This window comes from Aulonocara stuartgranti (assembly GCF_965226115.1).
Source record: "Aulonocara stuartgranti genome assembly, chromosome: 9".
In the NCBI taxonomy this organism is placed as follows: Eukaryota; Metazoa; Chordata; class Actinopteri; order Cichliformes; family Cichlidae; genus Aulonocara; species Aulonocara stuartgranti.
In genome coordinates this window covers 15594780-15622364 of record NC_138960.1, presented here as the reverse complement: position 1 = coordinate 15622364, position 27585 = coordinate 15594780, and the positions used below count along the sequence as shown (strand labels likewise).

The following is a 27585-nucleotide window of genomic DNA, read 5'->3' as shown; positions in this document are numbered from 1 at the left end:
GGGGATGAAAGTGCTCAGTGGACAGACTGCTAAAACGTGGCAGCAGGGGAGAGGGGACATTAGAGGGAAGAAGCAAACTAGTTCTGCCTAAATGGATTCCCTAATGATCATCCTCTTGTTTGCATCTTCATCACCACCATTTTCCTCCCGCACCTCCCCCTGACTGTTACGCTTTAAACCAGACATTTGAGTTAAAAACGAAAGCCACAGGTTTAAATTTAGCATCAGAGTGCAGGAGTTGTGTGCCGACTTTTGATTAGCGATGTTGTCGCATCTCTTTGAACACCTCAGAGACTGCCGCTCACATGATCTCATACACTGCTTTTGTTAATTATGCAGCGGCACAGTACAGTATTCCCTACTGCAAGCCCTCCGGTGCGTGTATGTTGCATTACTATTCACGAGACAAACCGCGCCAGCTCCCGCCGCGGAGGCACCCAGCGGAAACCCGGGACCCGTGACGACGCATGTAAAAATGTCACGCCGCTCGTTTTCTCTTCCTCTTCCTCCCCTTCAGCTAGCGCCCCTCCTCTTCGACATACGCTGCTCTCGTCTTTCCTTGACGTGCAACGCCGCCGGTTCTTCTCTCGCCACCGAACGAACGAGGAGCGGTGGGAACGAGGGGGCCGGTGAGCAGCGGGGGAAGATATTTATCTGTGCATGTCGGCGGCCTTACTGGGGGTCTCCAGCGTAGCTTAACTGCGCGGGCCGTATCCCAAAATGAACGATGATGGGGAAAGTGATGACGTCTGGGTTGAACTGCTCCCTGTCCAGTTGGTCGATGCGCACCGAGCTCGGTTTCTGCGGGGGGTGAGAAAAACAAAGAAGTCAGCACAGCGAGGAGAAACATATTTACATAGCTACCGGGCAACCATCAATCAGTCACCTGCTGCCAGCATGTGAAATAAAAAATAATCCACCCAACAAGGGTCATCTGTCACAGGCGCATAATGAGATGAGGCCCAGATTGTGCTCGTAGCGTGAGCGCAACAATGATAAAGCGATGCCGGGGATGGCGAGCTAACTTCTGACGCTCTTATCGGGGAGGAGATTGACAGGCAACATGTCCTCGGCCGACTCCCAAATCACAGTTAGCCTGTCAGGCGTGTGGTGGGATCAGAGGAAGGGGCCGCGGCATAAGGAGCGCTGATCTGCATGGCAGATGGCTGGAGGCCTGCGCTCACCTTGACATTAGCCGCGTCCGCCCGTCGCCGCCTGCATGCAAACTTTGATTAGAGAGCGAGAGGTCGGCAGGCAACTTTGATTGTGCCGTTAAAGCGACATAATCAGGTTTGATTGGCGGCGTGATTGCCCTGTTTACAATCCCGACAAATACACTGTAAATGCTAATTCACAGATCTTAGGCCATTTAGTGTCCTCAGCTCCACCACCTATGCTTTAATTCACCGTAACAGATTGAAAGGTGATGGCGTCAGGGGAGCCTTGCGTGATTGGCATCGGATGCTTTCACTCGGAGCAGCATGTGACCTTGGTGTAACGCAGCAGGTGAGGGCTTTTCACAGAGCGAGAGTACGGACGGGCTGACCTACACCACTTAGCCCTGAAAGGACATTTTTATTGATTAGGGAGCGCTGTATGGTTTACACTTAAATACCTGCAAGAAAACACTTGTGTTTGCTATCAATTATGTGACTGACGGAAATGAGAATGCCGCTGGTTTGGTTTAATTAATCTATTGATAAAAATGCCTGGTTACAGTGTATTTTTCCAACTTAATTGCAATGTTAGCTGCAGTTTAAACTGTGTGTATAATGAGCCACTTTATTGCCATCTGCTATTTGCTGTGCTTGTTCTCTACTACATTTAGTAAACTTTCCCACTTCTGTTTTTTTTATAATTGATTGAGCCATTTTGTTCTATTTAAGTATTTTTAAAGCTGCTTTTATTTCATTGAACACTTTTCTTTTATTATACTCCATTTTACTGCGCTGTTACTTTATTTTGGATTTAACAGAAACTTCCCACCTCAGATTTATCTGAAAGAAGTCGAGGGGAAAGATTCACTTCCTTAAAGTAATTATGCATGACGACTTAAGCTAGGTCGTTCCTGTTTTTCAGGATAAATATCTGATTATATGGCTCTGTGAATGTGGTCTCACAGCTCATTGGCTGCTACACTCATAAGAGTATTTCAAAAATTCATACTGGGGAAAACGAGAGAGAAACATCACAAATTTTGAGCATAACATTAACACAATCTTGCTCTTTCTAAAAAAGTTCACGTGGAGCTGGCACATGGTGTCATTCCTGGGGAATATCACAGTGAAGTTTCCATATTATACACTTAATATCTGCAAAATCATTCAGCAGATTTGGACTGTTTTAAAAGAAAAAAAAGTTAGGTCCTTGTTTATGAGAAGCTGTAAATCAAATATCAGTCCCCTGCCTGCAAAAATGTGGTTTCTGCAGGCCTTTAAATTTGCTGTCAGAGATCAAATTTAAAGCATCCATCATTCTCTGTTAAGCTGACACTGCTGAGAGTCCGTATTCATAGAGCCACAGTACCAGGTATTTACCCTAAAACATTCGAATGACCGAGTGCAAGTAGTTTTCGAGATAATGAAATTGAAAATGGCTCCTAAAAAGATGCGACTGCCATGCCTTGAAAAGCATTTTGGAGAAAACTAATAACAGCAGGAGCCTGAAATTGTGCGTAACAGGGAATTTTTTTTAAGATAAATCTGAGATGTTCAGGTGGGAGGCATTTCATAAACTGACATAATGTGTGTTTTGGCTGCTGTTACAAAACATCTGGGATAATAAGGCCTTCAGCTTCTCTTTCCTCCCTCTCCTCCTTGCTACAGAGTGGCGGGCCTAAATTGACCCTTGCCAGGCCTCACAGCGGGAGATTAAAAAGAAATAAATCCAGAAGCAACAGCCTGAAGAAAGTGCAAGTGTAAAAAACAAAGGGTATTATGAGTTCATATGTTTTGCCTGCTCAGCTGATTGGCTGCACATGTTAACTAAACCAGAGTGCCAAGTTATTCATGGCTGCATCTCAACAAGGTTAAACTTGATTCGATGTACCACTGCTGGTAGAGCCTTCGTCATTTTATCTTTAACCTGGAAGTGGGAAATAAACACCCTGAGGTGAGTTCACGCCCGTCACCCACCGAGCACGTGCACAGCTGCTAGCGCTACACTGACTGAACTCTCATCCCCGACCAATCGCAGCCGCCGGGCATGACAACTTTCCTGTTGGAAACTCTGCCCTGGACTCGGGGAACTTGTGATTGGCATGTTTAAAATATTAATTTTCCAGCATGTTTTACAGACAACACACAGGAATGGCAGTGATTTAATCAAAGCTTAAGGCGCTGGGCTTAGAGCTGTAAATATTTTAAAACCATGCTTGGTCAGAGAGAATGAAGTGGCTGTAATCAGCCATCCAAACAATCACCAATATTGGAAAAAGCTTCCTGGGAGTGTTGTGATCCATTGCTTTGACCCTTGCCTCTGATAACTCTGTTTTCTTCAAAAAGGGTAAAGCTCCAGACACGACCTCCTTAATACACTTCGTTTGACTGGCGGTCTAATCGTTTAAGTTGAGCGCAGCAATGGAAGACCATTATACACCCACGGTATGGAAAGCCTGACAGCAACAATTCAGTTCTGCCAGGAACAGCAGTTGACTCAATAACTCACCCACACCAAAGGTTACACAATCACATTCACTGCTCATATGCAACATCCTTGCTAGCAAGGACATCTTCACCTTTACCCAGACACAATTTCTGTACCTCCTTCATAATGTGGGCCACACGAGAAGGTTAACCAACTTTGACTGCGACATAAAAACCTTCCTGCCGTAATAGTGCCGATGACAACAAACGCCCTGGGCATAAAAGGTGAGGCTGCTCGTGTCACAGGCTAACAGGAGCAGCCTCATTCCTGCAGTGTCTGAGGGGACGTGCAAACGTCCTTGAAACGTCAGACAAAGCCACCTCGGTGTCGTAACAAAGAAGCCGAGGGCCTCACCATGCCCGGGTTGGTGACGATCATGCCCTTGCACTCCTCGGCGTACTTCTGCCACGCCAGCTCCTCCCACTGCAGCATATCTGCAATCTCCTCCTCAGGGACCAGGGGCTTGCTGCTGCGTAGTAGGTAGAGCAGCACCTGATGCATTGACAGCACCTCCTTCCCGCCATCTGAGACATTTCATAAACACAAAGAAGAAATAAATTAATAAAGCCACGTATGCATAGAAGCTGAAGACAGAGTTCAACAGATATTTATAGTTAATGGGGAAAAAAAGGAAAATGTAAAAGCCTCACTGCAGTTATAGGAGGTTAACTGTTTCTCCGAGCATCCATGTGTTGTTGTATTAAAAAATAAAATAAAAATCAAGAATGCTGTTGGAGAATATTCTCTGTTTTATACATCTAACCCGCCTCACCTCTGCCAACTCTCAGTTTCTCAGCCAATATTCAGCGAAAACATACTGTGAAAATGTCCCCGTGCATTACAATGGCACTGTTCAGGAAGTGCACAGGTGAGCAGGGGAGCTGATGCAAGGTCGGACGGCGCGCGATACGTGAAGGCACATAATGACACGCTTATAATAACAGTCCGCCCTGAATTACAAGATCAGAAATAAGCCGAGAGGCACCGCACACACACATATGCATGTGCAGAGAAATACAGCTGAACACATGCGTGCAATCACGCAGGTCAAACAGAGGCAGTTTAATAGACACTCATGCAAAATTGATTGACCTCCATTTCAGATGGACACAAACCAAAAAAAAAAAAATCCACTGTCCTCTCAGTCCGGGATGCATTAGGACTAATGCACACCCGGCGACTCTAAATTCCAAACACACCGTCATCGTGCTCTCACTGTAACTCCCCTGTTTGCTCTCTGCCTCTTTCCCCTTTACAGATCACATCAGAAACACTGGATTGGGTCTTCTGGCGCTTTTGTAAAAGAGACAGATAAGTGTTTGTAGCCGACTAAATTGGGAGAACTGGGAGAGAAATTGTTTTTTGATGGAGAGAAAGTAGGTGGGCACGGCTGTCATGACAAACGCCGCGGTAATATCATAGTGCACCAGCACCATCATGTGCATCAAAGATGAATACCAGGCAGACACGCAGAGGCTCAGGCACTAACTCCATCTGCCATTTTACCAAGAACGAACCACAACTATCACCATGAGTGTAAAAGCTTTGAGTGGATATCGCTGGAGGAGAGTTTTTTGGTTTTAGGCAACGTGAGACAGCTTAAGAATTACAGACCACAAGAGGGAGACAAATGGCAAAAAAAGATGGTTCTGTGACGAGTCCTACCGGGCAGAAATCTGACAAAACGTGGCATGAAATGGAACCGTGGGCATCCAGAGACCTCCCCGTCAGACTCCGGATCTGGAAAAAAGACATTTATTAATGACACAGTCTTACGTGCTTTTCACTCATTATTAAGAGTCTAACTTTATGAAATTGAAATGAAGACCCCAATTATTTAAAATAAGAGTTATTAATAAGAATTCAAGCTTTTCCTTCATATCATGGATGTGACTCTAAATGTGAATTACTATGTTTAATATTTAAAATGTTCTCTGTATGTGTAATGACTGCAAAGGTTAAACTCATATAGGATTAGGTGTTGGTCGCCAATGCTCTATGCCCCCATCTTATCTCCTCATTATCGCTCTGACAGGTATAATATAAATGCATGATCTGTGCACATTGTTATCAAAAATGCAGTGCTGTTGTAATAATGGGGAAAATTACATTGTTTTAAACACCTTTCAACACAGTTCTCAACAGATTTTAACCAAGGAGAGAAGAAAGCATAACTTTATTACTAAGCAACAAAAAAGATCCATTATTTAGTTTTATGAGCCTTGTTATCCAACTATATATGCATCCGAGAAAACATTACAGCAAGTAAGTTTATAACAGAATGCAGTTCCTCAAATGGCCACTGGGGGCTGACACTAAAAGTGAGTCCCGTGGTAAAATATATTTCACAGTTTTCTTTTTTTTGTTTGTTTTTTTGTTGTTTTTGTTGTTGTTTTTTTTAACTTACCTGTCAAAGATTATTACTTTTAAAATTTTAAAATTAGAAATTTGCCCATAGTGATTGACAGGTGTCTCAGCAATGTTATAATAGTGGATTAAAGCTAACCTTAAAACTAGACGAGTCATCGTAAAACTTTGTAGTTTACTGAAAAATAGTCTAACAAATGAGTTTGTACGTACAAAACTAATTAAAATCACATTAAAAAGATTTAGTTTTAGGCAGTTTTGACAAATATGCCATAATCTGCCTGATGAGGCTTTGGTGCATCCATCCTGAAGAATTTTAGTAAATATATATATATATATTTTCATCTGTAACAAGAAAAAGCGTAATTAGAAAAACTGGAGTTCCAAATATCGACCTCTTGCCGATGGTGTCTGTTCCCCTTTGGATCATTTTTAACGCAGCTACCGACCAAATGATGGGGCTTGAAGCACTCATCTGAGAAAGGTGTGCTCCACTTTGGGCGAGTGAAACACTGAGAGGCGGTCTGTTGCAGCAGCTCATGATGTTGTTTTTAATGACTTCAACATAAGGTTGATTTTCCTTGCTCACTGTGTTTTAGGCAAGATCGAAACAGCCACCTTTTGTCTTGCAGTGAAGTTTTAAAAGCCTACCAGTGTTTTAAAATTGGATTACACTTTTGGGAATAGCCAATCTCTATCAGCTGATCGCACTGACAGTTCTACCACCAGGAGGGAGGCTTGTAATCCCAGAGAAGCTATGAAGGAAATGACCGCCTTTCACAGCTGTTCCACGGAGGTATCGGGACAATAACACGGAACGAGCTCGTTGGGCTGATTAAGTGTAGGCGTGTAGATGAAACACTCACGCTTCCTGGGACCACAGTGTACCTGGCTTCACACGTAACGTTATTCTGAGCAGTAAGAAGAAATACAGACCGACTGCAGTGGTTGTGGTTTAAACGTCGATGTAATTGCAGACATGTTGCTGTGAAGAAATGCTTCTGTGGACTAACTATCGAACTGCTAGCTGTGTGAATGCATCCATTATAGAGGCTGAGGGAATTGCTCCGTTTCAATCCAGTTTACATGAACACAGTTTGGAATTCTCCATCAGTGGATACAAGCATCACCCAAATGGTAATAGATCCTTAGCAGCCTCTGCACCACTTACTGGAGATGCTCAACATTTTCTATTACATCTATTGCGTGCAAGCATTGTGGTATCTATAACAGACACCACAATACTTCTATTAATTTTAAATTTAAGCTCATACTAGATCTGATTTATCGAGCTCTTCGCTTTCTTGTATTTTCCATTTAGCTGAACAAGTTCTTTAGTGTACGATTTCAACTTTCCAGAGCTGTTTTGTTCAGTGAGTCAGAATTTGTTTTATTGAGCCAAGCTGGCTGCTTTAACAAAGTGCATTCCCACCTTTTAACTCTTAATGCAGGTTTGTATGTGTGAGTTTGTGTGAATGCAGTTTGCTAAAAAACCTTGCAAGCATCAGCACCCTCTCATCTAAATATGGTCACTTATGTCGAAGAAAAAACCCCCAAAAAACAAGACAAATTGAGGCTTTTAAAAAAACAAAACTATTATATACAAAAAATATTTCCATAAAAATAAGGGATGGCATTCAATAAGATGCCCATTTTGGTATTTCTGTAGCGTCCAAGCTGCAATTTGAGATAATTTCCTCTCATTTTGTGACCCATGCGTAAGAGATGCTGGTAGGACACGCTGCAATTTACAAGCGACAATCACCGATAAAGCTGGGAGTTTCTGTGATCTGTGTGTAATTGCGAGCCCTCGCTTTGGGAATCGTACCTGTCAGGTTCCAGTCATAAAGCTCAAGAATATCCCGGAACAAGTAGGAGGCAAACAGCTCCAGGCCTCGGACGCAGTAGTTCTGTACACGAGAGACAGCAGAGGTTTGTTATCAGCGCCACGTGAATATACAGTAGCAGCATGCAGCCACAAAGACTACCCCATAATGTAGATATGATTGATAACTAAATCCAGTTCTGAGACTTTATCACATAAGCCACCTTATTGATACAATCACCCTCAGCGGGTCAAAAGGAAGCTCTTTTTCCTCTTCTAAAAGGATTAGCACCTTCACTCATCCGAGCACTGAGGTGCAAGAGTTACACGGGGCTCAGCGGCGCTCAGTCTCAGCCGTTTGAGATAAAAACAAAAGGGGTGAGAAAGGGGAGAAAAAGAGCTGGCAGATAAAGTGGGGTTTTACTGACCTCCGGTGCCATCTCCTCTATGAAGTGAATGGTGTAATCTATGTTGAAGCGGATCACACGGCACAATGGAATCTGTGATGATGAAAGGAGCAAAGGACGAGAAGAAGAAAGGACAGACCGACTCATTACCATGGCGTTAGGCAGAGGTCACAGCTTTGCAAGGAAACTCATTAAAGCCTTGTTTTTGGGGTGTTTTTTTGTCTTCAGTGGAGCTAGCTCACATCTGTTGGAATATTTGGAAACCACATGGAAAAAAACAAGCAACTCAAACACACATGTACAAGTGCTCTCCCCCCACTCACACAGGCGTGAGCACCTGACTCTTGAAAATTAACTAACTGAAATCATGCTAAATAGATAAGCCTGCTCTTCTGTGTTTAATCTCCCTAGTTACACGGTCTTTGTTGTTCGAGCGCAGGGGTCCATTTTAAGAGATTAACCTGGGAGCTACTTTCATTCTTGCCCATCCCAGCAGCCAACTAGCAGGGGGCTAATATCAGCAGACTCTGCGCTTCCTAATCCCCGCACTGCCACGAAGAGTTTACCCCAGCTTTTAACAAGGGCCGCGTAAATTATCCAGTTCAAATCATGCCTAATCCTCTGGGTTCTTTTCAAGCTAGAGGGGATATTGACAGAGTGCTCTAGTATTCAAACGTGCAGGAAAAACACACACATGCGTAGAGAGGGGAGGGAAATATTCCAGAAACGGCGTTTGGTGATCCCCTCGGCTGATTTCTCTCTTCTTTAAAACTTCCACTTTGGGGGACGGCGAGAAAGAGAGGCTCCTCTCAAATCACAGCCACTCTAGTGTTTGACAGTCACTGATGGGCCTTCAAAAGTGAGCAAGAGGACTCTGTGACAAGGTCAGCCCTGGGAGAGAGGAGCACTTTGTCCACGCGACAAAGAAGTCGACCCGAAGCCAAGAGTCGATTTGAAGTTATTTCTGACAAGAGTGGAGCTAAAAGGAGGAGGGATGGTCCACTTAAATGCTGAAAATACGAAAAAATGATGTGTTGCCTCAACAGACACGTAGAAGGTTGAGAGTGTCCCATCACAGGCAATCTAGATCTGACTGAGCTGCACAACTGATCGTGGGCCTGGGCTTTTTAAACCGCAGGCTTTCGAGCAGGCAGGCTCACACGTAAGAGGGAAAAGGGAATAAAAATAAAAAAAAAATAAGAAAAATGTATTAAGAAGGGTACTCTATCAGTTTGCTATTGCAAACTTCTGCAGCTCCACCCATATAAATCAAAACTAATGCCCGATTTTAATTTGGCTGATGTCCCCTTGAACAAAGTCTCCTTGTGTGGCGCTGACATGCTTCCAGGGTTTTCTGCTATTTTTAAATCGCTTTCTGGAAGCTCCATTGTGACTGCTTGCACAATGATGTGCGCTGGATCTCTTCAAATGTATTAAAGCAGTGACCTTTCAACTGCTTTAATACATCATTTCGTTTTGTGAAAGAAGGCAAAACCCTGCATGCAGCCACATCAGGTGTGCAAGGTGGGGAAATGAGGGAAGATTGAGATGGTGTGGGGAAAAAAAAACCCCCGTTGTATTTTCATGTACCGTTACACGATGGCACAAACTCAGGTGCTATTTTTCCCCAAATCCCTTATGTGTTTTTGTTTTCTAACTGCATGGACTTCAGTGACTGGACTTTATATACAGAGATTACACATGTGGTTCCTTTTCCTCTTGTTGTTTTCGACCTCATGTAGCTGCAAGGTAACTGATGTGCAAGATTTATGTATATGTGAATACCTCTTGCAACCCTAAGGTTAATGAGCAGGATCCTAGTAATGAGTTTCCAAAAAAAAGCCCTAAAATATCACCAATGAAAGAAACAATCCACAAAAAACACTTTAGCATTTAGGTTTGTGTATCCTGTTTCTACCAGACAACCTTTTGGCCTTTAAGTCATTAGTGAAGCTGCACATATCTATGAATAACACACTATATCAAGCATTTGTGCAGAAAAAGACTCCCCCGAGGTGAAATGTCAATGAGGAAGTCGTAACCAACCCAGTACACTTATACTTCACCTTTGTGATGCTTAACATGACACTTACAAACAAAATAGAGTAAACCCAGTGTGACACTCGCCTCCGAAAAGCTCAACGCAAAAGGAACTGCCGACTCCGAACAAGTAAATAAATAAAAATAGAAACTATAAAACACAACAGCATAACTGAGAAAAATGACTTTACACTGACACCCACTGTTACTGTCAAAAACCTGAGAGTGCTGTGGTGGAAAATTCATGGCTTACCGCCCGAGCTGCTAACAATTCAAAGCAGGCTTACGTTAGTGAGAGGAGTGTGGGAGAAGAGAGAGAAGCCTTCAAACAGGTACTCGTGGTCATCGTACTCAATCACTGTCGGCCTGTCGGTCTGGAACAGAAAAGAACAAGAACAGTCTCACGAGCATGCAAACACAGCGCTGCAGTTTAGGTAGAGTGCTGTGAATATAAACAATCAGAACAATGTGTTAGCATGTATTCAACCTAGTTGTTTATTTTAAGTTATACCAGGAAGTTGGTGGGAGGTGACACAGTGATCCTGTAGTGGAACAGTTTGCCAGCGTTGTTGTTCATTGGACGGCACCGTTTCACAGGCTGGAAAAGATTTTAAAAAGTCAATATTTGACAACGAGGTGTTCCTCTGTGCTCGACATTTATGAGCGAATTTAAGTAAATGTAAGAGGTACAAATCATGAATGAACTGAAACTCCCTTTTTTCCTTTATAGACTCATAGGACAGCAACTTTAACGGTGATGCGAACATCAAAGTGTCAAAAAAATGCAGTTCCTCAAATGGCCACTTGAGGCTGGCTAACAATAACAACAACAACAATTATAACAACAACAACAACAATTCTTTATGCAGCGGTTCCCAACCCCTGGGCCATGGACCGGTACCGGTCTGTGAGTTATTTGGTACCGGGCCACGAGGCTCGTGTGTGAAATATATGGTTTTCAGGGTTTTTATGGTTAACTCTGTTACCCTGGGTCTTTTCCTGTGTTATAGTTGTGTGTTTTATTTTGAAAGAAATATTTACACGTCACCATAGCGACCAGAGAGCATTAAGGGGCAGAGAGGAGGATGTTACTCTCATTGTTGTTGGCGCATTTCAGGAGAACGCTGCTAATAAAGTTACACAATTACACAGTGAATTTGTATTTATTATTATATTTACAAAATACCACAGTTTTTGTCTTGGCCGCATCATTTTACTTTGTTGTATTTACACCTTAAATATTGTCTGACAAACCGGTCCATGGCGCAAAAAAGTTTGGGGACCGCTGCTTTAATGAATACAACACTGACCAAAACAGCGATTAGCCACAGTGGCTAATTCCATCTTTTCAGTCTACTTTTAAAGTATTTTAATTCCAATCTGTCATTCACCTTCTTGGTCCTTTATAATCAAGCCAAAAAACATTCAATTTATACCGATTTAGAGCGAAAAAGGCATCAAAATGTTCTAATTATGAAGGTTAAACTGCAACATATTTTCCAGTTTTCTTGAGAAATTACTTAAGCATATACAGTGGATTGTTCTGCTAATGGACTCTTTATAGGATTTCACTCATTAGCTGGTTGAGCCGACTGGAAAAAAAAAAAAGGGGGGGGGGGGGGGCATTGCTGTTCCCTTCTGCAGATGAATGCAGTCACGCAGAGGCATCTTGTTGAGTGCAGAAGTAAGTGAAGAGCAAAGCATGTTTGCAGAGGTTATTATGAAGACAAACTGCTGGTATGAGTGATGAGTAAAAGCTTAATTGGCATCCTATAATGAGCATAATTATAAAGTCAATACACATTAGAAACTTATTAAAACAAATAATTGACTAACAACTTCCAGGTCAACAAAGAGCAACAAGAAATTAACGCACTAATTAACTCAAGGCAGATTTTTAAGACAGAAAATATTACTAAAAAAAAAAAAAAAAAAATCAATCAATCAAATATACATCCCCAAACAAGTGAGTATGGAGCAGACATTTACCCGCCTTTGTCTGGAGGATGATGCACATTTACCACTATTTAACGTACCTATCATTGGTTAATAAAGTCATTAAGGATTCATTAAACAATCCCAGAGTTTGATCATTTCCTACTGGGCATAAAGGCAAAAGAAACTGAACGACTGAGCTTTTTGTAGATAAAATGCATTTTACTTGTTAGATGAGCACGCGGCTGGTGGGAGTTATAGTTCCAAAACACAGCAAAGTAAGAAAGTGAGTCATAAAAGAAAATCTATCTCAGTGTGTGGAAAAATAGCCGATGAATCACTCGGACGCAACTCCCCAGTCAAATTTTCCTGAAATGCAATATCCTTTTGTTCTTTAAGATGCTTCTGTCTCACTTATCGCGCCTTTAACACAATAGAAGATGGCCTCTGTATAGAAAATGCTTTTAGCCTGACTAAAATAATGCCCTTGCCCCCGCGTGGCACAACTTCAAGGTTATGAAAGGGTGATTTATTCATGGCGTGTCATACCTCTTCTCCCGGGTAGATGCTGTGGCGGATCCCTGTACGTCTGGCCTTGGCACTGCACTTACACAGGGGACCATCATTCATCTGGACAGAAAGAAAATACGTAAATCAGACAGAACTGCTTCACTTGCCATGTATAACACAGGGGCTGCTCAACATTTTACATCTCTAAACTGCAGACTCCTGACCTTTATTTCTTTGCTGCAGTTTGAAGTTTTGACTTTTTAAACTTCACTTTGTGACACTGTCTCCGCAATACATATCCTCACAATAAAACTGCTGGCCTATAACTTTATTACACACCGTCTTTCCATCAAGTGGAAATGACATTTATTCAAAGCAGAAAGAGGAAGCGTGCAACTGACATAGAGACGAGACAACAATACCCAGAATACCTAAAATGTGAAAGTCGGCTGTCCTGTCACCGCAACCAAAAAGCCAATAAAGACCCAAACCAGGAAACCTGTGAACCAACCACGTTCCATTGACACGAGGGTCACGGCAGTTTCAAGTGGTTGGTGGCAGACTTATTCACACATCAGTAATTTCCCTTGCAGTAAAGATGTAGCTAGGTGTATTCAAAACATGAATTAGCGTGGCATTGTTCAGTGCTCTGGTGCCTGGATTGAGCCACTAATGAAGCTGTAGGATTGTGTTACTCTTTCTGTGGATACTAGAAGTCCAACCTGCAGGTGGAAAAGCAGATTGTTAGATTTGGCTGGTGAGTCTATATATCTGTTTTTTTATGTCCCACTGAAATAAAAGTTATGGCTCTTTTCACATTTATGTAGACAGCAGCTTCAAAATAAATGCCCAGAGGCTCTGCTGGCTGCTGAGTTTGAAGACTTCTTTATAGAAGGACTTTGGTTGTATGTGCTGTTAGTGGTTTCTGATATTTACAAAAAGACTTTAGAAGCCAACAGGGAAGAAATGGAGTCCTTACTGTAGCTACACTAGATATTTATGGCCACAACAATCAACTCTTACATTCTGCTTTTTTCAAATGTTTTTTGCAGTCTTATCGAGTTTGAAGTCTGTTGTGGAGTTAAGTAATGTGCAGATTATCCTCAGTTCCAACAGCATAGCTGGTACGGTTTCTTTCTTCTTTATTGGATTATTTAAAGTCAGTATTTATTTTACCTATGTGGATCTAACACAGATGAATACTGGACTGCAATGATCATATGGATGCCCTACAGCCTTTTTGACAAGCTTTCTTCTACTCGTTCTTCTTCTACTCTTTGATTACAGAGCCATGCTGTTGTAATACACGTGGCAGAAATAAGTCAGGCTTTACTGGACAGCAGTTTATCTACTGTCTTAAAACTAGTATATACTCTCACAGGTAACTTTATATGGTATATAAAGTTACCTGTGAGAAGGTTACAAGCAGTAGAGCATAACTGTTCTACTGCTTGTTATGCAAACACCTAGTGAGCCAGTGAGATGGCAGCAACTCAGTGCACTTAGGCATTAAGACATGGTCAAGATCCTCCGGTGAAGTTCAAACCAGCCACCAGAATGAGGAAGAAAAGGCAGGCTGGTCCAAGTATTTCAGAAACTGCGCATCTACTGGGATTTACCTACACGACCACCTACAGTGTTTACAGAGAATGGTCTCAACAGACAAACTATCCACTGAGCAGCAGCTCAGTGAGTTGACAAGAGTACATCAGTAACTTAAATAACGCCTCCTTTTAACCAACGTTTTCAGAAGAGCACATGTCGAACCTTGAAGCAGATGGGCTACAGCAGCAGAAGCCCACACCAGGTGCCCCGCTCCTGTCAGCGACGAACAGGAAACTAAGGCTACAATTCATACAGACTCATCAAAGTTAGACAACAGAAGACTGTTGTCTAACTTTGATGAGTCTGTCTAGCCCGATGAATCTCAATTTCTGCTGCAACATTTGGACGGTTCTAAATTGAATGAAACAGGAAAGCATGGATCCATCTTCCCTTGTTTCAGTTCAGGGTGGTGGTGGTGTACTAGTGTGTGGGATATTTTCTTGGTATCCCATGATGACCACAGTGTACCCACCTTCTTATGGCTGCTTTCAGCAACATAATGTGTCATGTCACAAAGCTGAGATCCTCTCAAACTGGTTTCTTGAAAACAACAGTGTACTCAAATGCCCTCCACAGTCACCAGATCTCCATCTAATAGAGCTGTGGTGGATTGGGGGTTTCACATCACGCATGTGCCACCAAATACTCTGCAGCAACTGTGTGATGCCATCATGTAAATATAGATCAAAATCTGAGGAATGTTTTGAGCACCTTGTTGAATTTATGCCACAAAGAATTTAAAGACTTCTACAAGCAAAACGGGTCCAGCCTGTGTGGAACTGCGAGTGCATGTGTCAGGAAAATGTGTTGTTGGAGACACCTAGTGTTACCGCACCATAAAAACAGTGGTTTGGCAGGTGTTTGACATGCTTCGATGTCTGGTCGAAACACACATAAAAGTATGTCACTGAGATCAATGAAGGCCAAGATCAAAACCAGGTGGAGTCTGACCTCTGAGTATTGTGATGATGGCTCATGGATTGGATATTCAATCTTTTTATATAAATAAATACCAGTTAAATGGAGGAAAAACACCAATAATAACTTAGTAATTCACACATTTAGTAACTAAAATATGGAAGTGTGATGTTAAAACTAAATTACTGTTATTTCCTAAAAAATATAATATATTATTTATGTTGTCTGATGAACTTATTTCGTTAAGTGAGACATACATAAACGTATGTGTAGACTTAGTTAAATCTGACAGATTAAAAAAAAACTGAGATTGCAAAGTCATATTTTGCTGATGCAAAATTCTGCTTGAGGTTTTAATTCAGGATTACTTGAGTGCTTTTCTTATAATGTCTCTGGTCTAACGCAAAGTGAGGTCTCTGCAGTTTTCCTGCTTTTATTCACAATGCAGGGCCAGTATCAAGTCAATTTCACATTGCACAGCAGGAGCCAGCACATCAGATTACATCTAAGCGCTGGAAATAGTCTGTTTGGTTTTGGAGAGGGTTCTTCCTGGGTAGAGAGTACAGGGGGGCAGGAGAGTTAACATCATCAGTTATCACATAGGCATAAATCACAAGGACTTTGATCTAGAGAGCTGGCAGGTTAAGGACCATTTAATGTCTGTTCTGGCTGCAGGGGACATCTGCATTCTCACTTGTTTCTCTGCGGGGTGATGTCTTTGAAAGTTCTGGGCTGTAGTGCACGTGTAAAAAAAATGTTATTTGATTGATTTACTTTAACTTTTAAAATCATTGATTCAAAAATGAATATAAAGTCAGCTGTTGTCAAAAAACCAAATGTTTTGGTTAAAGGTTTCAGCCTGTCTGTGCAGCTGCCTTATCGTTCTCACATCGACAGTATGTCTTCCAGTATTTCAGGAATGCTTTCAGATTGAGATATTCCGTATGATTTAATACTTTGTCGGGCATGAATTCAAGAGGTATACACAGAAGATAGAACAATCTATCCTCGGCATCCTTTTGTTAAGACACACTAACCTCCCCGGGGTCATTGTACCAGAGCTCCTCGTGCAGCCGGTCGGGGTGAGCTTTCTTCCTTTTGATCTCAGCGATGACATCAAAAACCTCTGAGTCAGAGCTGCTGGAGCAGGTGGTTCCTTCGCCTTCTGACTCACAGTCTGAGTCGCTGCTGCTGTCATCTGAAACCACAGTGCAAGAAGGTCTTTAATCATGTGAATGCTACGCGGCTAACGATTAAAACTAATTCGGCGAGCCGGAGCTGGTCGAGTGGTTAAGCTCCTCTGCTCAGCTGTGCCCTCGCAAAGTATTACACTCACAAGGCAGAGTCAAAGTAAAGTAAAGTAATCTGTCAAAATGCTTTAAAACTGCGCGCTCGGGCTCTGCCAACTCTTGAGGAGGAATACTCACCCTGGCTGTGTAGATGACACAGCAAACCTTAAGATCTGTTACCCAATTTGCACTTGCTTAATCTTTCATTATGCAAACAAATAGAGTTTAGCATGACTAACAGCTAACTGTGGTGGTTTCGTTGTCTAAACACTGTTGTTCATAACAATTTCCAATTTTCATGCCAGTTGCAGTCTTTAATGCATCCGTGAGATTAAAAGCAGGGTGCACTTGCCAAAGTTGACATCTGGCACTTGTGTTTTCTCTCCTCCTCTCTCACTTGTCATTCTCCCTCACCGAAAACAAACCTCAAACCAAAATGAGGATTATAATTACCATTCTGCTGAATGGTTTGTGGCCCTTAGCTAAGCAGAGTCTTTAATTCTTATCAGCACTTTAACTCGAGTGTTTGATTGTGAAGTCGGCGCCCAGAGCAGCATATTTAGCAAATTGGATCTCCCTGAGTGAGATTTATATTATTGCGCTGGTGAAATAGACAATCGGGCTGACAGCCCTGCAGATAAAATCAGAAACATAACTTAATCTCTGTCTCGCCCCAATGCACTGCTGAGAAGATAGCAAGCTTTTTTTCCCCATATCAATAAAAAAGGTTGTCAACAGATGTTTTAGCTGATGGCTTTTATTTGGTAACACAAGTATGTGCAGGCCAAGGGTTTATTTAAAGACGATCATACATACATACAGTCACAACAGCAGATATTAAACATTGCCAGTTACAAATGATGAGGGCAGTGTATGTAAAATTCTCTGTCTTAGATGGCTCTAAACACTCAGTTTCAGCAAGTTTTTTTATACTCTTGGCCCTATATGATGTCATTTAGATAGGAAATTCCTTATATGGCCATCTCAGGTAAATAAGCCCCGCCTACTTGCTGTTCAAATCTTCCTCTGACAAAGGGCAGCCAATCAGAACAAAATGTGGAGCTTGAAATGAGCATAATAGGTCTCCTTTACAGAATTAAGTTTAAAGACTGAGGTTAAAGCTAAAATATAAAAATAGCACAACTAACCTGGGTCCTCGTCCAGTTTGGTCTTGGGCGGCTCCCATTTGGGTCGAGCAGCCTTGGCTCGCTCCTGTCTGTTTCCCAGCTCTTCCTCAAAGCGCTCGTACAGATCACGCAGTTTACTCGTTCCCACCACTGTAGAGTCTCCCTGAAATACAGCAGTTCAAATGCAACAAGCCAAGTTTGTTCAACTGCTGAAAGTTAAATGGAAAAGTTGTAGACTGAGAAAGGATTCCAGGATCTTTTAGTCAAACTAACATTTTAATATTTAATGGATATTTCAGTCAGAGCCACTTTAGTCGAAAGAAAATTATAATTTCCTCCTGTGCTCATTGATTATTATTATTATTATTTATAGTGCAGTATGCCTCATGTAGCTCCCACTCTTAAGTGAAGCCTAAGATAATGCATCTCTAATTAACCCTCAAGCAACCGAATCTAAAAGAACTGAGGTTGGGGTGGTAGTCATACAAGTATTCCTGTATATTTTATACTGATACACTGACTGTTTATACTGTAAACTATTTATACAGCGCTAAATCACAACATCAGTCGCCTCAAGTCGCTTTATATTGTAAGGTAGGTCCTACAATAATACATACAGAGAAAAACCCATCATATGACCCCCTATGAGCAAGCACTTTGGTGACAGTGGGCAAAACCAGGCTCAGGGAGGGGTGGACATCTGCCGCAACCGGTTGGGGTGATATCTTTCCATTAAATATTATACCAATGGGCCAGTTCATATGAAATGCTGTCTGGTGGTCTCTGGATCATTTGCCCTGTTTTGTAGATGATGTGGTTCTATTGGCATCATTGTGAGTAGACCTCCACTTCATACTGTAACAGACTGTAGCCAAGTGTAGAGCAGACGGGATGAGAATTAGGACCTCCAAGTCTGAGATCATGGTTCTCAACTGGAAAAGTGTGGAACTGCTGCCCCAAGTTGAGGTATTGGTTTGTTGTATTGAAAAGAGAGCAGGCCGTGAAAGCTATCGGTTAAAATTCTACATTTTACTCTCGCCTATAGCCAAGAGCTTTAGATAGAGACCAAAAGAATGAGATTATGGGAATAAGCGGTGGACACGAGCTTTCTCCATATGTGTCTGCTCCTGCCATAGAGACAGGCTGAAGGGCTTGAAGTAGAACTGCTAGTGCTCCACATTGAAAGGAGCCAGTTTGGCCATTTGATGTAAACGCCCACTGAGGACCTCCCAGTGTAGGTGTTTTGGGGCAGACCCAGGACACACTGGAGAATCACATCTCTATGCTGGCTTAAAAATGCCGCAATATTGCCCAGAAAAGATGGAGGAGGTGGCTGGGAAGAAGAAGGCCTGGGCATCTTACTCAGACTCCTGCCCCCACAACCCAAACCCTCAGAAACAGCAGAAAATGGATGGATGTGCAGATGGATGTAAAGTTGTAGGAGAACAATGACAACTGATGGAAGGAAACCTTTTTATTATTAAAAATATAATAAAATCACATAGAAATATCAGACTATTCTGTCAGTTGAATTTTAGACTGTGCACTCTATACAAGACATGCTGACAGGATGCACCAGCTGATGAAGGTTGGCATTGAGATGAGATGAGCTGGTCTGGTGGGATTGTAGCTGAGCTTGATTTTGTGGGCTGCCAGAACTAAAACTATGTTTACTTTTGTGTGTTTTTTTATGCTTTCACTGGAGACGGTTCTGAGCAAAGAGGAAATGAGGACTGAGCCAGAGGGGATGACATGCAACAAAGAACCCCAGCTGGACTCTAATCAGGAGAATTCTGGGATTACACGGTCAGTCTCAAACCCACAGGCCTCCAGGATGCACACTGACTTTTTAAAACTTAAGCACAACTATATTTGAGTTTCTTTAATATACTCACACTAACAGTCTATTGATCAAGACAAAATGTGAAGTTAGGTGGTATAACAATGTCACAAACAAAACTGCAAAACATACTTATGCCTTTAAAAGAGAAAATGATCTGCTTTCCAATAGAAATGTATCTTAAATTATTACAAAGCTTGGACCACTGTGAAGTGTAATCGAAGTGTAAGTGCAGTTCTACACACATCTGGCACAGCTACAGTAATTGACACCCAAAGGTAACATCCTCTCTGTCATAACAGAGACACAGGAGAGCTAAATCTGTTTGTGAAGGATGCTTACAAGTAAAGTTGGGTTCCCGCTTGACATTTAATATCACTTCAGTTTTCCTTTAAGGACAGGTCAACTGTCTGCCAGAATGTGTAATATGTGGGGAGAGAAAGGAGCTGAGGACACCAAGCATTAGAGACTACGGATAAAGGTCAGCGAGGAGAGAGGAGAAAAAGTAGGTGTCAGTATCTACAAGATCCAAAGACTTCAGAAAAGCATTTGAGAAGGATTTGCTAAAAGAAGAAAAAGTGGCAATAAGATGTTATTTGAGTGTCAGCTTAACTGACTGACTGAAAAACATACTGCTACAAAGCCACCAATCCAAAAAATATCACAAGTAAATATACGAAGTAAAAATACATAAAGATCTATGGTACTTTATTTACTCACAACACATGTAAGTGCATAACTACAGATATGCACGCTTTTGTTAGGTGTTCATAAATGTTCTGCTATGTTGGGTCTTCAAGAGGATATGGAATGTATCGATATATGCAGGGGTGCACATAAGTGGTCCGCAGGTGAGCATTCGCTGTCAAAATAAAAGACGCGCACCAGATAAGTTGCAACGAGCGTTAGCGTACATATGAAAGGCACTGTTTTTGTCCGCTAGAGTGGGATTTTCATGGCATATTCTGCACCAGATCTCTGTGCGTTCATCATTTGTTTGACTCAGCCTTAGTGCGTGAGGTTTAGAGATACCGGCTAGATATAGTCTGACTCACTTCAATGGACAGCTTGAGCTATGGAACAGGTCCTCTGGAAAGGGGCTGGACTCTGTTCCAGTCTGTAGTCGTCCTCAGTGAGAAACTGTGGGTTTACCCTCGTGTATGCTGTGAACAAACGTCCAGGGAAGCCGGCCTTCTTAAAGACACTGGGTGGGGTGCTGGAAAGTGCTGCAACTGGGGACTACCTTTTTCTACTGGGAACAGTATGAACCAGAGGGAAACGGCTTGCTCGGTCTGAACATGAGGAGGTGGCCAGTGGGGAGAAGGGCTGAGCTTATCTGCTTAGACCCTATGGTCCAACCAACAGAAAATAGACAGATGGATGGTGTGGCAATGATGACAGAATAAAATGGGTATTTAATAGTTTTGGTGTTGATAAGCTTATTGAACTGGTTTCTAAAGCTTAGAAAGGACAGCAGGTCAAATTATTTCTTAAGTATTTATAATTTATGGTACTCCTTTTGCTCTGGTTTCTTGTTATTAGTCTGTTGCAAGCCTACTTGGGGTGGGCACATCTTTCAAAAGCTATTCTTTAACACCACTGCAAACAAAATTAGTGTAATGGCAGAAAGAAGATTCACAAAGTTTCCTTTTAAGAATGTAATATAACCACTGAACTACTGTCCCCTTGTTCAGGCAAGAAAGACAAATATATTGTTAGAGTTACAAATCAGGAATTTAGCAAATGTTAGCTTTATGAAAAAAGAAAGATAACAGTACCACTTGGTCCATGGGGTCATTGGAATAGTAGTTCTCTGCGTGGGTGCACCGAATCCAGGCAGGTTTCAGCAGGTCTTCCTCTTCTTTCTCGTCATCGCCCTTCTCCTTCACTTTTTCTCGCTCCCTGTCCCGTTCCCTCTCTCTCTCCCGCTCTCGGTCTCTGTCGCTGAAGGCTTCATCAGAGTCTCTGCTCCTTATGGCGGAGAAGCTGCGCTCTCTGCTCAGCCCCGAGGAGCTCTCTGACCTCCTGTCCCTCTCCTCCTCCCAGCGACCACGTTTCCTGTCTCTGCTCGTTGACCGGCTACATACGAAAAGGAAAAGTCAACATGAGACATGAGGATAAATCTGAGTTGAGGTCTCATGTTTACACTTGCTCATTATATCAAAGAAAATATATTAATACTAGAAAACGGCAAGAAATTAATAAGTTAAACTGTTTGTATGATACTACTTTCCTTTGCTTGAAAAATGACCTCTGTCTAAATAGAGCCACTGCTCAAGAAACCAGTTTTTTCTGCCACAGAGGTTTTTTGACATGATTCATTACCAGTATGGTGCCTTCAGGTTTTGATCTTAGGTATCATGACTTTGATTTAAAGTAGATATCCATGAATCTTTACTGAGGTCTGTCTCTTTTCCTCCTGCTTGACAGCTCCATCTTCAACATCCTTTGTCCAGTACATCCACTTTCCCTCCTCTGCACAAGTCCAAACCCTGTGAGCCTCCAAACCGCTCAACCCGAGCGGTCCCTCTGATACACTCATTTCTAATCCTGTCTATTCTGGTCACTCCCAATGATAATCTGAGCATCTTCAGCTCTGCTCTCTGTCTTTTTGTCATCTTGTAAAACTCCCCTTTACTTTTGCTGCCATCCTTCTGTTGCAAATCACCTCTATCCACTCAGCCCTTCCTTCACCTCTCTTGTGCACAGTCTCTTGCTTTGAAATCTTAGGTAGGGCTGTTCGATATAACAATATGTATCAGATGACGATATAAAAACGTCTATCGTTTCCTATTACGCAATCATTTGTTTTGTGGTGTCGCAAAATAAACTGTTTACGGCAATATTTTTTCATCGTTTTAAAGGTCACTGTAGTGACTATATTAATTTCTTAAAGTTCTCTCTTTATCTTATATTTAATATAACCACACTACGGACGGACAAGCGCCTGTTTTTATGCGTTGTGGTTAGCAACAACGAGGGTAACACCATGGGTGTCTGCTTGTTTATTTTCTACATAAACCTTTCACAATAAAGCTCAAGATCCTGTTGAGACTTTTCAAAATAAAGTGAATCACGTGAAAGAGTATGCAGAGTGTTTACGGATGAGAAGCAAAAAAAGAGCCGCCATGGCACATTTTAAAAATGTGAAACATGTTTTCAAATCAATAAACACCTTCAGGACACTCTCAAACAGTGCTGGAGTAATAAAACGTTTGTTGCAGTCAAAACAGGAAGTAAAGCAATGGCAGAGATTTTTTTCTATGATTCAAGGAAAGAAAAAGCATAATTTCTTCTCTCTATATAATCTGAAAACATCTTCTGTACTGATGTGTGAAATGCTGGTTAAAAAACAACTATGAACGCTTTTCTTTCAAAACCAAGGATTTTTCTTTGTGACCTTAAACTTTGTCTATTACAGATTTAAAAGGTTTATCGATGAGTGCTATTTCACAACAGCTGCATTAAGCCAAACAAAGCAACACGTGTACCTTCGAGGCCTCTTTCTGTGCCTGTCGGGTGACTGGGATCTCCGACTGTCTCTGTGCCGATACCGCTCTCTGTGAACAGACAGAGCAGTTAAAAGGAAATCATTTCACTGATTGATTTCATTTGGCAGAGCGTCGTCTGTGTACCTGCTGCGATCCCTGCTCCTGTGTCTGGGGGGAGTCCGGCCTCTGTCGTATTCAGACCTATACCGCCCACCCTCTTGCCTGCTGCGCCTGTCTGGACTTCTCCCGCGGTCCTTCCTCTCTCCAGGAAATTCCATTTTGTGCCTGTCGCCGTGGCCTCCATAGCCAAAGCACTTCCGCCTGTGATCATCGTGCCGATACCCTCTTTCTGGGGACCTCCTGCTGTCCATGGGCTTCTCGTACTTGTACTGCCCCCCATGCCTGATGCTGTGGTCTGCTTGAAACTGGGTGTTGCTTTGGGTGTAGCTGGAGCTGAAGGTAGGAGGAGGGAATGGAGGGTGAGGAGGATGGGGGTAGTTCATGGAGTACGGAGCGTGGTAGTTCATTGATTGAGAGGCCATGGGGGGAGGCATTGGGGGGTGTGGTAGCGGCGGTGGGGGCACAGGAGGCATCATGTAAGGGTGGTAGGCATTTTGAGCAGACACCTGCGCCCTTGGAGCGGGACCACCTGCGGAGCCGGGTAAGGGAGGAGGTGGAAAGTTAGGTGGCGGTTCAGGGAAGCCTTGTCGGGTGGGGGGCTTCGAGAAAGGTGGGCGCACTGGGCACTGGTTAAGAGAATTGGAAGTTTGGGATTGAACTGGTGGTGGATACTGCATGAAGTCAGGGTGTGGAGGCATGTAGGGGGCAGTCTGCGAATCGTAACGGTAGGAAGGAACTGGAGGCTGGGGAGGGGGCGGCCTTATGTTGGTGGGTCTGTAGTTCTGGTTGGCACCGTGCTGGCCAGGAGGCACTCCTCCCCGGGGACCCCCACGATCCTGATGGAAAGACATGGCTGTGGACAAAAGAAGACAATCGGGTCAACACAACTGACATCCACCTGCGAATGAGACACATCTGAAAATCAATCGACTGACATGAAAGCTTTAGTTTCCACTCACAGGTTTCAGCCTCTAAAGCCTAACCTGTCGCTGGCGTCAGACAGGTTGTTTCAAACATGTGTAACTCCTGAACTATTTGCTCAATTGAAATAATTCCAGTGGTTCCTGAAAGCAGCGACTCTGCACTTTTATTAGTAGTAGTATCGTATCCCTGCCTGGGATTAGTGTAACGACCCCGAAGATCACTGAAAAAGCACAGAGTTGATGCTTTCGGGAACCATTGGCCTTTTTCAAATTTAAGTATTCAAAAAAAACATTTGTTCCGCCCAAAATAAACATCAGACCAGAAAATCTGACTTTTATTGGCCACTAGTATTGGCTCACAAAGTGTAGTGACGGCCAGAAGTTTCAGCACAACATTTGTGTTGCATACTTTGACAAGTCAGTTTTTTATTTTGATTATTTAGATTTATTTCTTTTTTTTAGATCTCTTTGATAAAGTGAAAAACAGTCATTAGTATTGTCATTAGTTTTAAATACTTTGATTGGCAAATAAATCAGATTTGTTTAAAGAACAGGACTAGCCCCAGATTCTCGATCAGATTACAGTATGGAGAGTTTCATGGTCATGGACCCAAAATGGTAAATTCATGATCTCCAAGCCCTCATCAATTTAGCCTAGTGACATGGAGCACCAAACTGCTTCTGGATCAATGGAAGAAGATGTTTTTCTTAAAGACAGTTTTAGTCAGTCTTTACTCACCATGGGCGGAAAAGCAGAAGCCCAAAAAAACTTTCAAGTTCAAGCATTGATAAGGCAGGAAATGCCATCAGTCAGGATTTGGCTCATAAGCCGATATCCAACATGCCACAGAGAAATCCAGAAGTTATGAAGAAGGTGGTTCAACAGTTTACATTTTTTTTGCATCAATTTGATTTTGTTGCCAATAAAAGTCACTGAAACATATGAAACGCGTGTTTTTGTTCTTTCCCAAATCACAGAAACATGCAAAAAAGAATCTAAATAAAAACTGAAGTGACACAAACAAAAAACTGTGCACTGCCAAAATTTCCGTGCACGACTGTAATTTATTTACTGCATAAGCTGCTAAACTATAAGAACGCCAACGTATAAGTAGAGTTATATTTTATATTATAAATCTATATTACAAAATCATTTGTGTCTAAAACTATAATTAATTTAGTGCACCAGTTCTTCTTTACACTTCCCTCTAAATGCTGCAAGTCTCTCGGCTAGAAAGAGCGAGGGTGGCTGATGTCAGGCTGCAGATGGACGTTAAAAAGAAATTCTTTCCATTTAAAGTTCCCAAACAGCTCGATTGCTGTAATTATTTTATTAGTATTAATTATTATTATTATTATTGTTATTATCATTATTATTAATGTGATGCATCCTGTAAGAGCAAACTACTCATTGGGGAGGGTCTCTTTTGGCCAGTTTGCTTCACAGGAAAGATAATACTGGTAAAAACAAATAAGATATTACCTCGCTATTTTTTCATGGTATCGTGATCCTCGTGTTACGTATTATTTCATTAATAAATATCGCTTCCGTTCATTAATATTCTTAGAAGGTTTTTTTCCTGCTTATTGGAGAGAGTTAGGAAAGAGTTCGAGTCCAGCCTAATGCTGCCTGGAAATAAGGACGGGTTCGCAGTTTCTTTAATATTGTGATGATTCATTTAACACTAGTATTGGATCAGCAATCAGAAAAGCTTAGTAAAGGTTGGGTCGGTGCATCAAATACACTGTCACACAATGGTTGTTTTTAAATTGCCCTTTCTCTACATGAACAATCTCGCTCAAGCTCAATCTCTGGACGGACAAACGAAAGTCGTAGATTTGTGACCAGCACTTTATTCCCCTAATGTGTTAATCGACGCAAATGCGTATATTGAAATCTAATATTGTTGTACATATACGGAACTCTGAGCTTGATATAATGATTTTGAAACTTAAAATAGCGTTAGCGTCTTATAAAAAGCCAAATAAAGGCTAAGAGATAGTAAAGGTTTTCACAGCTGAGCACCGTTAAACGAGCTGCTTGCAATTACGAACTCCACCTAACCAATACAAACATAAAACGCAGAAAATAACCAGCAGCAGCCGGCGTAACGTAAAGGTTAAAGGAGAAGCGAATACTCTAATTTAAGAGCATTATTATCCTATGCTAAGGTTGGATAGACGGTAATGTTAGCAAGTTAGCAGCAACAGCATCATGTCAGGATGTATGAAGTTACCTTCAAATCGAGGAGGGCTAACAACAAAAGTGTGTCATTCCTGTTGGTCAAAAAAATCCAGAAATTCTAAATGTTGGTACTATATTGTTATTATTATATTTTAAATATTTGTTAGTAGAAGCTATGCAATACGGCTAGCTACCTGGTCACGCTTTCGAGGTGCCCGTGTTTCAGGTCGGGACGTTTAAGGAGACGGACACAGATGAACCAATCGAATTCATGGATTTGGGGTTGTCCAATAGAACTTTATAGTTTTGGTGGGTTCCTAACGGCGTCGTGGTAGCACACAAATAAATTAATGAATAAATACGTTTTTCGCATTTTAGAACCATTTCGAGACTTAGACTTGGTCTGTCTGTGGCTTATAAAATTAACATTTATGCTTGCGACACAAAATGAGATTACTTTTAGGAAACGTGTGTGGTGCGTAATTTAAACCTGAACTATGTCTGCTAGACCCAGTCTTGCCTTTAAATAGGCACAAAGTCTAGGCCATCATTTTTAGCTCATGGCCCACATACAGCCTACTAAATATATATACCATTTAAACATTGATCATGAACAGAAAATACACACACATCACTAAGTACACATTGCTACTAACTAATGAGAACTGGTTTAATTCTTCATGGCATTGATTCAACAAAGTTCTGAAAACATTTCTCAGAGATTTTGGTCCATAGCATCACACAGTTGCTTCAGATTTACCAGTCCCAAAAGTGCTCTATTGGATTGAGACCATTTGGGTACAGTGAACTCATTGTCCTTGTTCAAGAAACCAGTTTGATATTATTTGAGTTTTGTGACACGATAAGTTATCCTACAGGAAGCAGCCATCACAAAATGGCTACACTGCGGTCATACAGGGATGGACATGGTCAGCATCATTACTCATAGAATGCTCAGCTAGGTTTACAGTGTGCCAAGATATTATCCCCATACACTACCAGCAGTAGCATGAACTGTTGATACAAGGCAGGAATGATCAGTGTTTTTATGATGTTTATGTCAAAGTCAGATCTGAATCACAAGACAACTTTTTTTTGTTTCCAATCTCCTGCTGTTCAGTTTTGGTAAGCCTGATGTTGTGTATTCAGAGGTGCTCTTCTGCCTAGCTTCGTTGTAAGAAGTGGTTATTTGAGTTACTGTTGGCTTCCTGTCATCTAGAAACTGGTCATAATGAAATCTGGCATCAACAAGGCATTTTCAATCAGAGAACACCCACTCACTGGACATTTTCTCTTTCTTGGACCATTTTCTTTGATGATTTCTCTGAAATACTCAGACCAGCCTGCCTGATTATTAT

General features: G+C 41.9%; 1 protein-coding gene across 5 annotated transcripts in view; it reads right to left on the bottom strand.

Moving 5' to 3' along the window:
• Nucleotides 1-27585, bottom strand: part of drosha (drosha ribonuclease III) — a 159577-nt gene that overhangs the window by 112157 nt on the left and 19835 nt on the right. For 2 of the 5 annotated variants that reach the window (XM_082546429.1, XM_082546433.1), the window contains exons 1-14: nt 26280-26464; nt 23144-23972; nt 23000-23068; nt 21287-21587; nt 17690-17831; nt 16290-16450; nt 12769-12849; nt 10796-10882; nt 10572-10658; nt 8266-8337; nt 7841-7922; nt 5311-5385; nt 4000-4169; nt 677-801 (exon numbers count right to left, since the gene is read on the bottom strand). In XM_082546429.1, the coding sequence (XP_082402555.1) occupies nt 677-801; nt 4000-4169; nt 5311-5385; nt 7841-7922; nt 8266-8337; nt 10572-10658; nt 10796-10882; nt 12769-12849; nt 16290-16450; nt 17690-17831; nt 21287-21587; nt 23000-23068; nt 23144-23970 (2279 nt within the window). In that variant the 5' untranslated portion in view covers nt 23971-23972; nt 26280-26464. Of the gene's footprint in view, nt 1-676; nt 802-3999; nt 4170-5310; nt 5386-7840; nt 7923-8265; nt 8338-10571; nt 10659-10795; nt 10883-12768; nt 12850-16289; nt 16451-17689; nt 17832-21286; nt 21588-22999; nt 23069-23143; nt 23973-26279; nt 26488-27585 lie in introns of those variants that run through there. The other 3 variants (XM_082546430.1, XM_082546431.1, XM_082546432.1) reach the window with 3 other exon arrangements.